Genomic DNA, 14211 nt, shown 5'->3' on the forward strand with positions numbered 1-14211 from the left:
GCAAGTTTCTAAAATGCTGGTACCACTTAATGTTCATAGTTCTCATAATGCCTAACATGGCTCACAGTGATGTCTTAGTAATATTTGCAGCTGGGAAGGAGCCATATTTCAAGTTGGTTTTTGGCTTGGTTTTTTTTTTGGCTGACAACACTGATACCAACTGCTAACCAGGTAGGGATTAAATCTGAGATTTCTGACTTTTAAAAGCCAACGCTACTTCAAGCTGTGTTTTAAACTAGCATGTATTCTTTCACTTCTTATGTAATCAGTCCATTTATAATATCAGGCCACTGTCTTGCAAGCAAAGCGTTGCAATGGAATTATCTAAAACTGTCAGTGTCTGTCTTAACATTCACAAATATGATCCCAAACGTCTGGGGGTGTCTCATATATATATATTTTGCTACAAGCAGGAAGACTTAAATCTTGGACTCCGTGCTAGAACTGGGTGCTGTAACCATAGTGATTTCCTTTCAGTTGCTAGACTTTGAGTTGCCATGAAATGGGGAAGGAAAAGGTTTGAGGAGAGATTTAAACAGTTCATCCGATATTGAACCAACACCTACTGCTGAACCTACATTGATACTGTAGAAAATAAGTATATTTATGAAAAGCAATCTTTGCATACAGAATTTGAAGGAGGAATACAGTTAAAAACTAGAAGCAGGATTAAAGAACTGGAACTGGTCCTGTAAATACAAAAAGAAAAATGGGCAGGAGGGGAGAAGAAACAAAAGCACTGTTCCCACACATAACACTTATCTTCCACCTAACAGATTCCCCATCACAAAAAAGCTTTTCCCAAATGTCAGGTTGGTGATACAGAAGAGGATATATGATAAAACACAAATGCTGAATACGGACTGAGCTTCTTAGTAGCCCCCTGAGGTGTTACGTAAGTCAAAAGAGTATTACACATATCTCAAAACAGTGGCAGCTGCCACTGCAGCAGGTGATGTACAATACTTTACTGAGCCTACAGAATTTCATTTTGCTACAGCCAAAACCAAGCTATTCTCCCAACCTGCCCCCTATACATTCTCAATAAGATACATATGTGGAATTAACTATATCCATGTTTCCTGCAGAACTTACAATGTTCTCTCTCATCTACAGCCATTTCCCTGCTGGATACACAGATATTTGTTTGCCTGTTTTATCATGTCTGTAATCCAGCAGGAACCCAAGAGTCAATATTCATCTGGCTGGCTTGGAACAGGGCAGTCATGCTGCCTAAGTCTTGAGGTCCATTTAGAGGCCTACCTTCAGTGATTTTCAGCATCAAATACTACATAAAAAGATACAAGAATCCTCCAGGACACAGAAGTGGAATAATCTCCCTGTAGCGTTATTTTTGTTCTGACCCATGACAGGGAAGTTATTTTACCCTGAACCATGCTGACTTATATTCCTTCCAAAATTTGTTTACAACACATTTTCCTAAACCTGTTTTAACAAGAGCAAATTAGGAGTCAGATTCACTTCTGTCCTTAAAAATAGCAAACTGGAAAGCATATCAGAAAAGTAACCAATTTCACTCAAATTATTGGATCTCTCTCCCTGACAGTGCTGGTGAGTGCTAGTGGCACCCATTTCTGGTCTTGTGCCCTAGGGTTCAGAGTGGGTGGGTAAGGAGGCAGGACTGTTTCCAATGATCTGCTAACACAGATCACTGGAGCAAGCTGTTAAATCCCAGAGTCACTATCTGATTTTATATCTTATTCTGAATAAAGTGTACTGTTGTGTCTGGCAGGTTTGCTGCAGGGTGTGTCAGAAAGCGAATCTGGTGAGAGGAATGAAAGTTAGGGTGAGAGCTAGCAAAGAGATGTGGAGCTGTCCCCAGTTGTTTCCTAAACACCCTTCCTTCCCCATTCCACACATTATCTTTATGATTATTGTCTGTGAAGAGTCAGTCTCCAGGGAACAGATGTTCATATTATCCTTAGATACCTAGAGACGTTGTAATCAGCCAAAAGGAAGCAAGATACATTATTTGGTAGTTCAGTGAATGAATACTCTAGCAGATACAAAAGCCTTTCCTGTTATAAATAAACAAAAAACTAAACATCCACCCAGATACAACAAATCCGTATGGGAAGTCCTACGAGTACCCAGAATGTTTATCTCTAAGCCTTCACTGTCAACTGATGCAAGACCACTAATTCTGCAACTATTTAATCAAGATTTACACAGTGGGTCAGGCAAACAGCAGGAGAAATACAGGAAAGGTTCATTCCACTAAAGTCATACTTGAATACATCTACACCACGTAATCAGGAACCTTAAACTGAAGCCATTTGCCATATTGCTTCAAAACTTTTTTTATTGCATGGCAAGGTGCTGCATCCTACTTTATGGCAGAACATCACTTATCTGATAAAGTCCTTATTTCTGATTAGAAGTTCTAGACAGAGCCATTTTATCATACTGAATAACAGGAAGACTCACTGCTGTTACCACAAAGAAAAACCTCCCCACATTTCCACTGCTCCTCATACCATGAACACCATCGTGACTTAGTCACTTCTACCACACACCAAAACTTCCAAACAGCTGGTCTTCTGTCCCAGTTCAGTTTCTTATCATCCGCTCCTGGCATAGACCATCTTTGCAGGTGGCAGGAGAAATGCTATGTCTATCCCATTATTTACTCCTCTGCCAGGAGTGCTTCTTCACTGCCATTGGTTTCCATTTACGACCACAACCCCCCCCATTTATCAGCATTATCTTCAGAAAAGCCAAGCCTTATGGACTTCATATGCCTCTAACACCAGCACCTTACATTTAACTTATTACAGAGTCAGCCAGTCCTACAAAAAGCTGTATTTGGGAAAACATTACATTTTAGCTTGAATCAGTAATGCCACAGTCCTAGGCTTCACATAGTTGGGCCAGCTGCACGTATAACCCTGATGGCTGAATACAAGAGGATTTTAGTGGAAGATAAGTCTTTATACTCGGTAGAGGAATTAAAGAAACAGTAAAGCAACCGGATTTGTAGAAGGAGGAATAAATGCACAGGCACAATCTGAAATGCTTGTTTCACTCCTGAAAACACACTGAATTTCCATTCCTCTATGGGATGGAAATTGTCTCATTTACAAAGCAGTGAAAGCTTACCAGTAACAAGCAGCTGTTTTCTTGTTTTTAAATCGAAAAAATTCATGAGGACTTTTAGTTGACATGGCTGAGGCACTGCAATGATTCCAGAAATTAAAACCCCAGAAGGAAACGTTGTCTGACCAGCAACCCATGGATTTAGGATCCCTCAAGCCCTCAATAGCCTCTCTAACCTATATCATGTCAATCACAGTAAATTAAGGACACACCAATCCTATGCCTTCTGTATCAATGATCATCACATACCAGTCCCTGGGAGATGTTTTAACTTCACGCTTCGTACTGTGATGCAGCAGTCCCTAAAGAGCACCAAGGGGGGTGAATCCATGTGCAGGAGAACTGCTACATGTACTTCTGCTGACTTCTCAGGATGGACTAAGAATACACATACTTTGGGCGGGGGGGTATGTGTGTGAACAAACCACCACCAACAAAAAACAAAATTAAACCCTCCAAAAGACCCCAAAAGACCTCAAACAACCAACACCACTCTTCCTTCAGCAAGGCTTCCAGCCTGAGGTCACTGTGCAGGACAAGCTTCACAACCATGCTTCAATATTCAGTAGTAAGCTGTAGCCAGCAAGGAAAACCTGCCGGGCCAGACTGGCTTTTCCAACTGTTTCGGATGCTAATCTTTTTCTCTCCTTTTTTTTTTTTTTCTTTCTCTCTTCCAGTTAATAAACAAGAGCAAACAAAGGCAAGATAATACTGAAGCAGCCAGCTGGCTGCTGAACTCCTGCTGTATTTTAATGCTGTGAAAATACTAATAAACTTACAAAGCCCACGTAAGAAAGCAAGTAGGCCACTAGATATCATCAGCCCACTGACCTTGGGTGCCACAGTCATTTGACAAGTGCTGGTGCAGCCCTGACAATGGATTTGAACTTCTGTCACTCTGACCTGAAGCTGTCGATGGGTTTTACACAGCTAATAAAGCCAGTTGCTGCTGCAGCCCCCTCCATGGCACCGCACTGCTAACTCATTCTGCTGCATCCTAGCCTGTGAGGTGAAAGCCTTCTGAAACTGCAGTCTCAGAGAAAGGTTTTATTGCCCTAAGCATTAAAGAAAACTCATTTTTGCATTTGCTTTATTTATAATGTCATTTGCAAGAACATATGTTACCAGATTTTCAATATCCCAACTGTCTGCAATAAGCTACTTGGTTCTCCAAATAATTACTATTCCTACGTTCTCCCCAATTACATATTTTGCAGGAAAGACAGCCTGCTCTTCCACATCCCAATCAATACTCAGCAGTATTATTCACATGCCTTCAAACTGACTGATGAGTTATTTGCTCTTACATGTTTTTTTCCTCTCCTAAAATGCCAACACATACTATAAAACGTTTCACATACTATCAAAAGTTTTGAAATGTGAATTCCCACAAGACTGGCAATAGCACTAGATTTATATGGTTTTAATCATATTAATCATATTAAATTGGCCAACTCAGTTATCCAATTGGTTACACTATTAGTAAAATAAAAATAAAACAAGGTCCTTTAGTATAAACATTCTAAAAATAGCTGGGATCCTTCTCTGAGGATTTAACATCAATGATACATGCATCTAAAGTCAAACTGATTTCCCTGCAAAAACCAAAACCAAGTTGTCCACAGAGAAAATTCACATCAGTCTTGTAAACTCAATCATCTGTGATGTTAGATTATCATGTAAGCAGCTCATGAGAAAGCACATGGGCCAGTTTTTTCCTCAAGCTGCCTTTTGCAGAAACATCCCAAATGCAAAGCAGATACTTACAGTGCTTTTGGTTTGCCCTGACCACAAGATGACAGAGTTCAGGGTCTGGAGGATAGCTGGGAAGGTGAGCAGCAGAGTTGGGACTCTGGGCATTAGGACAGTAGAATTTGTCTTATTTGGGTAATTGCTTAAAATTCCCCAGCAAGCAGTCACCAAGCAAAAAGGGTGGAGCGTAAGTTTTAAATAAAACCAGGAACAATCCACCCCATCATGCAGGAAGACCAGAATTCCAACAGAAGGCCTGCCTAAGACAGGAGCTTCTCTATCATGTAAAAAACAGAGAGATTTTACAGGAGAAGGAAAAAAACAACAGAATAGACAAGAAAACCAACAAAGGAATTTTTGTTGTTGAACAGGCTGGAAAGGGTAAGAGAGGGTGTGTTATATGCACCTTCGGTCAGTTTGCAGATGACACCAAGTCATCACTTCCACAATAGCATTCAAGTCAAAATTCAGCAAACCTCTCCCATCTGCTCCTAGCAATTAGTTCAGCTTTGCCTGCAGTGCTGTACACTGATACCAGGAGGAATTCTTCTGAGCTCTTAGCACTCCAGTGTTCTCCTTAGACATTCAGTGTACTTTGTTAATGGTCTCACAGTTCACCCCTGCTGAGCTGGCTGGAGATTACAAAGGAAAAATATAAAAATCAAGTGCTTCAGAAGCAACTGTTGTTAGAAAAATAAGTGTGTTTTCTAATTGTCTTGCTCGTAGATAGAGCAAGGGAAGTGTGGTTTAATTAATTCTTCACTCTTCTACATGCTTTGCCTTTAAGGGAACTTTAGACTGCTGCATCCTTCCAACATGTCTTTTTATTTGTTTGCTTTACTCCTCACATCACGTTTCATGTTGTAGACCATCAGAGCTGATCTATGCCCAACCTCATTAGGATTCCATCCTCCAGTAAGGAGCCATCTCCACATCGTCTGCAACAGAACCTAGAAGTACAATTTCCTCCCAGGTGCCCAGTCCCACTCCTGTGTATTGGTGCTTCCAGTCCAAGCTGGCTGAAATGTTTTGGAACATAAGAGGAAGCTTGGAATTTCTGTTCCTTGGAGTGCTTGCTCCACCTGCTTTGCAGAGATTAGGACAGCACTGCTTAAGCACAATGTCAGTTCTCAGCTGCCATCCCACCATTCTCTCATACTTGAATGTGAACAGTTTTTGCACAACTCACAGGAGAGGAATCCTAGAACACCCTGACTCAGCACAGAGCAGCATATAATGTCTAGGACAACTTTACACTGTAGTGGCTAGTACCTGGTCTTGTATGCTAACTGGAATCCTCAGAGACAGACAGGTGTGAACCATCTGGGCCAGCTGGTTTTGGTTGGGGTTTTTTTTGGCAAAAAACTTGCTTTCGGCTGCCTCACAGAGAGAAATATCTAAGAGAAACCATGTTTGTTTACATTTGCTCTTAAAGATACATCTAGACATTTGTTGGCCTGTGGGCTACTTGCTAAAAAGAAGCTTTTCTGTTCTTTTTTCCTTCAGTTATTCTTTACTCAACCCCAGGTGTTCTCACTGGAGCTAGAATACAAAGCACACTGTTGTTTGCTGCCTGCAAAAAAATATATGCCCACATTGAATACAGTTACTCTGTATGCCTGTACCCTTGTATTTGTTTACTCCATCATTCATTACAATGCCATCTTACTTGTGTATCTCCTGTGCCAATTCTTTCCTGTTCTCCAATGCTCTCACACCCAAATATCTTCACAGCAGTATTACATATTCTATACAGACAAGATTACCAGCTTCAAAAGCAAAATAGAATAATGTGGAAATAGACCTCGTTATTTCTTTCTATATGTTCTAGAAGATAATTGATCTTTCAGGGAATGAGAATCATACCATGGACACGTTCGGATCCCTATCTCAGCAGTTAGCTTTGCCTCTTACCACAAAGTTTTAATTTCCACTGCAAGTGATGTCATATTGGTTATCTCATGGCTACCCCAGACAGTGGGCTACATAGCTAGAAGTTTGACATGGAACTGGAAATGCTGTAATGCTTTTCAAGCTTCCTTAAAAGAGCTTCCTGCATGCAGTGAGGATAACGAGGACATCCTGTAAGCCTACATTACCTGCTACATTACTGCTAAGTTTAGCCAAGTTCTCTCCTGATCAAAGCAATCCATATTAGTATGGATCACGTCATCTCCCATCTTCCTATACAAAGAACAAGTGGCATGTTCAGGCCTCCCTGATTAGCAATGCTCAAATAAGAGGGGAGGCAATGCAGTGGATATTGATGCACAGTACAGAGGCCCTTACTCTTGTTATCCCCAAGACAAATTAGGACACACAAAATCAAATTGGGATTTTACCTTCATCTATCTTAATGCCAAGCCAATGCAACACAGCTATCATAACAACCCACTGAAATGCCAGAAGCAGTAATAAACACTTCTGTTAAGTATTACCCCCAAAGCACTGAACAAAATGCAACAAAAAACACAGTCTGGTGCTGTAACTGAGAAACATTTTGCCTTTTGGTTTGCTTTTTCAGTAGTGATTGAAGACAATGGGTGTAATTCTAATCCCATTGCAGTTAAGGGGACTTCTGCCTTGACTGTGAAGAGCAATCTTGGATCCCAATACAGTAATGATGAGCTCCTTCATTTCCAACATGCTACTCTTACAATGAGCCTAATCGTGTTCCTGGCTGTCCTTTGAACAATAAAGAGTATCATCATTATGGCTCTGAGGGCTCCTGCCAGATCTCAGCTTCTTTCTGTAAGACACAACTGTGATACCACATACTTAATTTAATTGTGAAATTATAAATGCCACTAAGGTTTACAAAATATTTCTCTGGAGAATTGTAAGCATATTTGAAAAACAAAAATGCAAGGCACTTCACCAGCAGCTAGAGCTACCAACTGGATCAAAGTAACAATACCACACACACCTTTTTCTCCTACAGAAGTCTCCCATCTATAAATTGTTTGCAATTTTCTGAGAGAAAATGTGATTTCTGCCAAACCGAAGCTTGCTGTGGGAAAATTGCAATCCTGTTAAAAAACCAAACAGCTTCTCACAGGAAAACAGAAGGCTTTCACTGTGTTCTCCTGGAGTCAATGGAGCTTCCTATCTTGCTTCCCCTGACAGAAGTGCAGTTCACAAGAACCACGACCTCCCGTGAACCAGGCCAGTACACTGAATAATTTGAATACACGCTCCTTCCTGCCTCCTCCCACTACATTAGATGGAAGAGGGGGAACTGTTGTCTTCACTGACAACAAAACCAAAAGGAACACTGAACTCTGTGCTTAGGAAGTCAAAAACAACCTATCCACTAGTGTGCATTTCCCTACTCCCTGCCTTCCTTGCTTGGCTGGGCTGCACACTTAGTAAAGAGATGTAGCTGCCATAATATTTTTAGAGAAAAGCATGAGTAAAACCAGGATTTTCTTCCTCCATAGTCTTGGTCAAAATGTTTTCCCCTAATTTCTGTGCAGTATCAGTTGAATACCAAGTATATATAGGAAATCATATAGGATTTAAAAAAACCCCACCCCTACCACCAAGCAACAAGTAAGCAAAAACACCCAACACAAAAGTTCACCCAAAAAAACAATCTTGCTCCCAAAAAAGACTGCACCATTTTCATTCTCCTAAGAGAATAGTTACTTTGCAGGTGAGGGCACAAACCTTCCCTAGGTGTTACAAGATAGGACAGCTAACTTGCTAAAGAAAAGCTGAGGGCATCTCCTGATGCATTACAACATATGAATGAGTATGCTCTGCTACAATTTGCAAATTCAGCACTTACCATTGTCTCAGAACTCTGCCCTTCTCAGTCTTAGTATCAGATAAACACAGAAAATAATCTTCTCCAATTAATAACAACTTGTGGTCACAGCAGGATTTAATGTAATATTTAACATATATTGGTGTTCTACAGTTATAGCCTTATTGCAGTCAATATGAGTATTCTGATCATCCATATTTAATTCTAAATTGCAATTTCAGTTATGTTTGTCTTGATTAAGTTATAGTATATTTGAATCACATTGCATCTCATTTTCCATGGTGCTGCCATATATTTGATTGTTGGATAGTCCCAAGGATATAATTTAAGATCACTTGAGTATACAGCATGCATCCCACAAATATCAATATACACGGTTACCTATTAAAAGTAGGACATTTGATATCTTCCATCCATTTGTTTTGCGACACTGTGCCTTCACATGCAAATATATCTAGAGATCTCTAGAGATCTGCTATTGAATCAACCTAGAACAGCTAAATATTCACAAAATATTCTTCTCTTTACTAACTTGTCCTAAGAACTGCATGCATGTTTTACCATTTTTAGTTGGCAAAACTTCTGGAGTATGTTTGGTGCTTGGGTTTTAAATATATCACAGTGTGCTAAGCTGTATTTCAGTGTATGAAATGATAGCAGAACTCAGGTTGAGGCACCCTTGGAAAGAGGAAAAACACATAAGGTCTTTTAGAACACAAAGCTGAACACTGCAAGTTAAGAGACTCCCTATTTTCACCTTCAAACATTTATGTCTGGAATTCGTGAAAGATGAAGAAGCCTCCAGTACAGCAGACATGTAAACTTGTTTTGTGTTCCACCAGAGTCCATAAGTCAACTGATAAGGCTAGATATGAAAGATTCAGAAATTATACATACACTCTAGAGCTTGAAACCACCAAATCACCAGCATGTTTTAAAAGGTAGAAGGCAAGTATTCACTAAATCCTTACTTCACTCACGGCTTGGTAAAACATAAAAAATAATACAAAAAAGCTCCAAGATGGGGACAGCCATATGGTTTGCCAGTATTTCATCCTTCACTAACAAAATATAAGAAAGGTAAGGCTGTATTTCATTTTAAAAAAACCCTAAAAAAGTATATAACTGTAATTTTGGTTATTGTAGCTCAGATATCATTTGATTTTCATTAAAAAACCCTTTAGCTGTGCTTTTTAAAATAAGAACCTACAACAACAGGGACTCTCACAATCATTGAAATACTGAATGAGTAACACCCCCACAATCTGGGGAATGGGAAAAAATAGATAATTCTATCTGAGCTAAGAAACACAAATTCCTTTAGGATGAGGCTCAGATTTTTTTCTCCCCGTCAACGCATGTTGCCTTGCCAAACACTTCTACGTAGTACAGCATAATTGCAGGGCAGAGAATCACTCTCTCTGCATCACCAACAGAGTATTCTGTATACAGCAGAGCTGGATGAAATAAAATTTCTAAAGACAACCGTAATGCTAAAAATAGCAACTCATCTTTCTTCTAGAGGCCATAGCCAAGAGACAGGGTGGGGTAATACACCCCACTGTATTAATTTGTGGTGCCAGATTTGGCCTGCGTGGTCTGAAAAGCAAGAGAAATTATCCTAGATACCTGAGCCAGGAATTAAAAATAAATAAATAAAGCCTTTGGCATGCCACCTCTTGCCTCTGTCATGGGTATCCATTGTCTTGCAGGCCTGGAAAAGGACAGAGCTATGAAATCTTTGCAAAGGGGTGCTTGGAATAGATGCAATTGTCCTGCTCTGTATGACCACTAATCATCAAGTCATGGTATTTCCTCCATACAAAACAACTACTGCAGACACAGGGCAAGGAAGAACAGAATTTTCATTAACTTCTTCTACTGATGATAAGGTATAGGTGTGCTAGATGTGGCATTTCAGGCAGAAATTCTTTTTGAAAGGTAACAGCTCTCCTTTGATTTCATGGCAATGATACAGTCTTAAGAAGCCACTGATGTGATTTGCACTCCTCTTTAGACAGCTTTTATGCTCCCTACTTCTTCAAAAAATACACTCCAGGCTAGGATTGGTGAGGATGACATAGGTAAGATTTTCCCTCACATAAAAGAAAATCTTACACCAACCAATTTTTTTTCAATAATATCTATAATTTTGCTGCATTTCAGCAGTAAAAATGTACAGCAAAATGACCTGCCACTTGAACAGTGGGCTGGGAGAGGAGATGAAGAAAAAACTAATAGTCCACATAGCCCTACTCCAGTCATCTTTTAAGAACTCCATCGGTTACTAAGTGCATGGGCTTTTCCACTTTAAAAAAATTGACTACCTTTAAAAAAAAAAAAAGTCATCACCTAATTCTCAGAAACACAGACATGGAACAGTAAATCAGACCAAAAACCTTGTGAACAATTTCTTTTCAGACTCAGTGAAAGACAAAGGACTGCATAAATGGTATTTTACGTAAGCTACAATGTGATAGGAAATTAACATCTTTTCTTGACTATGTGCTAATACCTGATTGCCAAGGACAGAAAGCACCGTGTTCCCCAAACTGAGATGTGTCTGGCTAGGTCAATTCATCTGGCAACTCCAGCAAATGCAGGATGGGAAGTTGTCCATTATAGGCTCTGAGGCGGTATTTGTTCTTTCTCAGGAGGTCTAGGGACTGCTGGCCTTTCTGGATTGGGACAGGGGGCGGGGGTAATCTTTCAGGATAAAGGGAGGGAATATCCAAAGAACCTCCCCAGTGGTACACAATGCTGTTTGGCTGAGGACAGCTAAATGCTGCTCTTTTCACATTAAAAAAAATACAAAAAACCCCCATGCAAGCCTGTTCCATAGCCTGGAGGTCCAGATGTACCATATATTCCCTCTGGCTTGGGAAGTTTTGGAAGTCTGTGGCTGGGGGTGGTCACAGCAACTGGTGAGTAGTGTGAAGTTCGACATTAACACAAACCGGCCAAGACTTACAGTCATGGTCAGTGACTACAGCATCTTAATGATCCTTAAACTTCCTAGAGCTGCTGAGAGTTATCTAAAAATAAACTTCTGTGAAGTTCATCAGCGTGCAGAATACAAAAAGCCCTTCTTATTTCTTCCCTAGGACTACACCCTGACCATGTACTTCCAGCAGTCCTGGAGGGATAAAAGGCTCTCTTATTCTGGAATACCTTTGAACCTAACTCTGGACAATAGAGTGGCTGACCAGCTCTGGGTGCCAGACACGTATTTCCAAAATGACAAGAAATCATTTGTCCATGGGGTGACAGTGAAAAACCGAATGATTCGACTCCATCCAGATGGGACAGTCCTTTATGGCCTACGGTACGTTGGGTTTTTAAAATCAGCTGTATGGCTGCCCTGGCAGAATACAAGTTGTGATTGGTAAGTGCAGGTGGTACCAATCTTACCATCCTCTCCTTTTTCCTAGTTTCTCAGTGCAGCTTTATGAGTCAGTAAATGCTCTATCTGGACCACCACTATACACCCAAGAATTTTCCACGGGGCATTAAAACTACCTTTAACAGTTATAGCCATAACTAACAAGCCCCTGCCTCCCTCATCATTTTTGAGCTCCTTAGCACTACCGAGTTCTTTGTTATGGTTTTCACCTGGTAATCAATCACAGCTTAGACAAACACTTCCCTCAGAAATTTCTCCAGCAGTTTTTTAGAATAACATAAAGTTGGGAATCATCTGAAGAAGTGTGACCAACATTTGAAAGGGAATAGAAAGACAACATTTGTAAAGTTACATAAGTTATTTATGGATTACCTATATGTTTTAGTAGAGGTTTTCTTTTATCTGCCTTGCTTTATCAATGCCTCTTCACACCACAACTGCTTCTTCATAGCATGCAATCTATATTCACCCCTGTAGATAAAAATATATTCTAAAGTCTAAACAGGCACAATCTAATGAGAAGGTACATAAATGTAAAATTGAAACTAAACCAGGTTATTTGTTTTGTTGAGATTGCTGCAGACCCTGAGTAGGCTTTGCACTGTTCTCAAAGTTAAGATAGCTTTGCTTAGAAAATAAACATTGCCTGCCTGAAACAAACTTTGATCACTGTTATCATTCAACAGTGAAAATAATGTCTGGAAAGCATGAACCTGAAAGCATACTTTGGTTAATCGGGGGGAAAAAAAGGGGTCATAAAATGTAAAGCCTAGCTGAAATACCTCAAAACTATACCTAAGATAGGATTGAAAAAAAGCAAAACTCCTGCAGCAATTCAGATATTTGAGGAAGATAACTTAGAGCTTATTGAAAATAAAAGTTTAAAGCGACCTCTTAGCCTATAAAAACATAACCTTTTAAAACACATCACTACCCAGAGGAAGCCTGCCAAACCAGCAATTCAGGCTTCACAAGAAACAAACAAACAAAAGATTTAAAATTTATTATTTTGGTTTTCTTTTGAACTCATCAGATTTGCAGGGAGCGCATCAGTTGCTAGCAATGACCACACAGGTACTTCTACACAGTCAGGTATGTTCTGGTGCAGAAAAACCACTGTTTCAGTTGTGAAAAAGAAAATAAGGAACTCAGGAAGAACTGGCTGATAGACCACAGGCTGTCATTATCACCTGCTAAGCAGAGCATTTGAAAAATACAGCTTTCCCATGCCTTCAGACCTCCTACAGTTCCTCTCAATCAAACTGACTCCTGAAAATCAGCTTAGCAGAGCAGTTATCATTAGAGGATTTTTGTCCTGAGAACTTTTCAAAATATTTCTTTCTTTCTTTCTAAGGCCAGGACCTAAACTTCCATATACTCCAGGATTTGGACAGTGGCAAGAATGTGCACTAGAGCCAAGTATTCCATCACAAGCGCTTGCATAGATATAAACTACACCTAGAAATATATGCCATGCACGTGCTTCCACACATGTGCCGTACATCTGGCATCAATATCTGTGGCAGAAATAGCAAAAGAAGCTGTGATGCATCTGGTGAACCTGCTGCAAGTCCTCTCGTGTGCTTCATCCACAAAGCACCAGCCTGGACGAGAAGCTGTGACCTTGCCTGAGCACAACGCCTGTGCTCTTCCTCTCAGAGGTGGTCAGGCAAGCCTCCAACGCAGCAGCAAAGATGGTCACCTTCATATACGATGTTACTACCTCATAGGATTAAATAACCACACGTGAGTGTTTCAGCAGCTGCACCTCTGAAGCTGAATGCCCCATCCAATACCTCACAGCTCCTGGTAGGAAAACCAAATAATACCAAAGAAACAGAAAACACATCTATATTCCCTATGCTTGCAGTCTAGTTCTGGCCAATTACCCCCTTCTCCCTCTACGCCTGCCTCATATCCTTAATGTATGCCGGCACTTCTCCCAGGTTTCTAGGCTTCCCTACCTTCCTACTGAGAGAAGGTAGCAGGGGCTCAAGGTGCAGTAAGGAGAAGTATTGCCAGACGCAGCCATATCCACACACAGCACTGGCATCACCAACCACACGCAGACAGAGATGCTCAGCTGTCAGGTCTTTTTCATAGCTCAAGCTGATATGCCATGTTTTCTTCAAGGACAAGGCAGCTGTTTAGACACATCTGGTGAGCAGAT

The 14211-nt window shown here is 40.4% G+C and overlaps 1 protein-coding gene across 1 annotated transcript in view; it reads left to right on the forward strand.

Moving 5' to 3' along the window:
- The window catches only part of GABRB1 (gamma-aminobutyric acid type A receptor subunit beta1), a gene marked incomplete at both ends in the record, with an annotated part of 124541 nt that overhangs the window by 49899 nt on the left and 60431 nt on the right, over positions 1–14211 (forward strand). Inside the window, one exon of the mRNA XM_084266964.1 lies at positions 11743–11963. Coding sequence (XP_084123090.1) covers positions 11743–11963 — 221 coding nt within the window. The remainder of the gene's footprint in view (positions 1–11742; positions 11964–14211) is intronic.

This window comes from Gallinula chloropus, assembly GCF_964237585.1.
Source record: "Gallinula chloropus genome assembly, chromosome: 7".
Lineage (NCBI taxonomy): Eukaryota > Metazoa > Chordata > Aves > Gruiformes > Rallidae > Gallinula > Gallinula chloropus.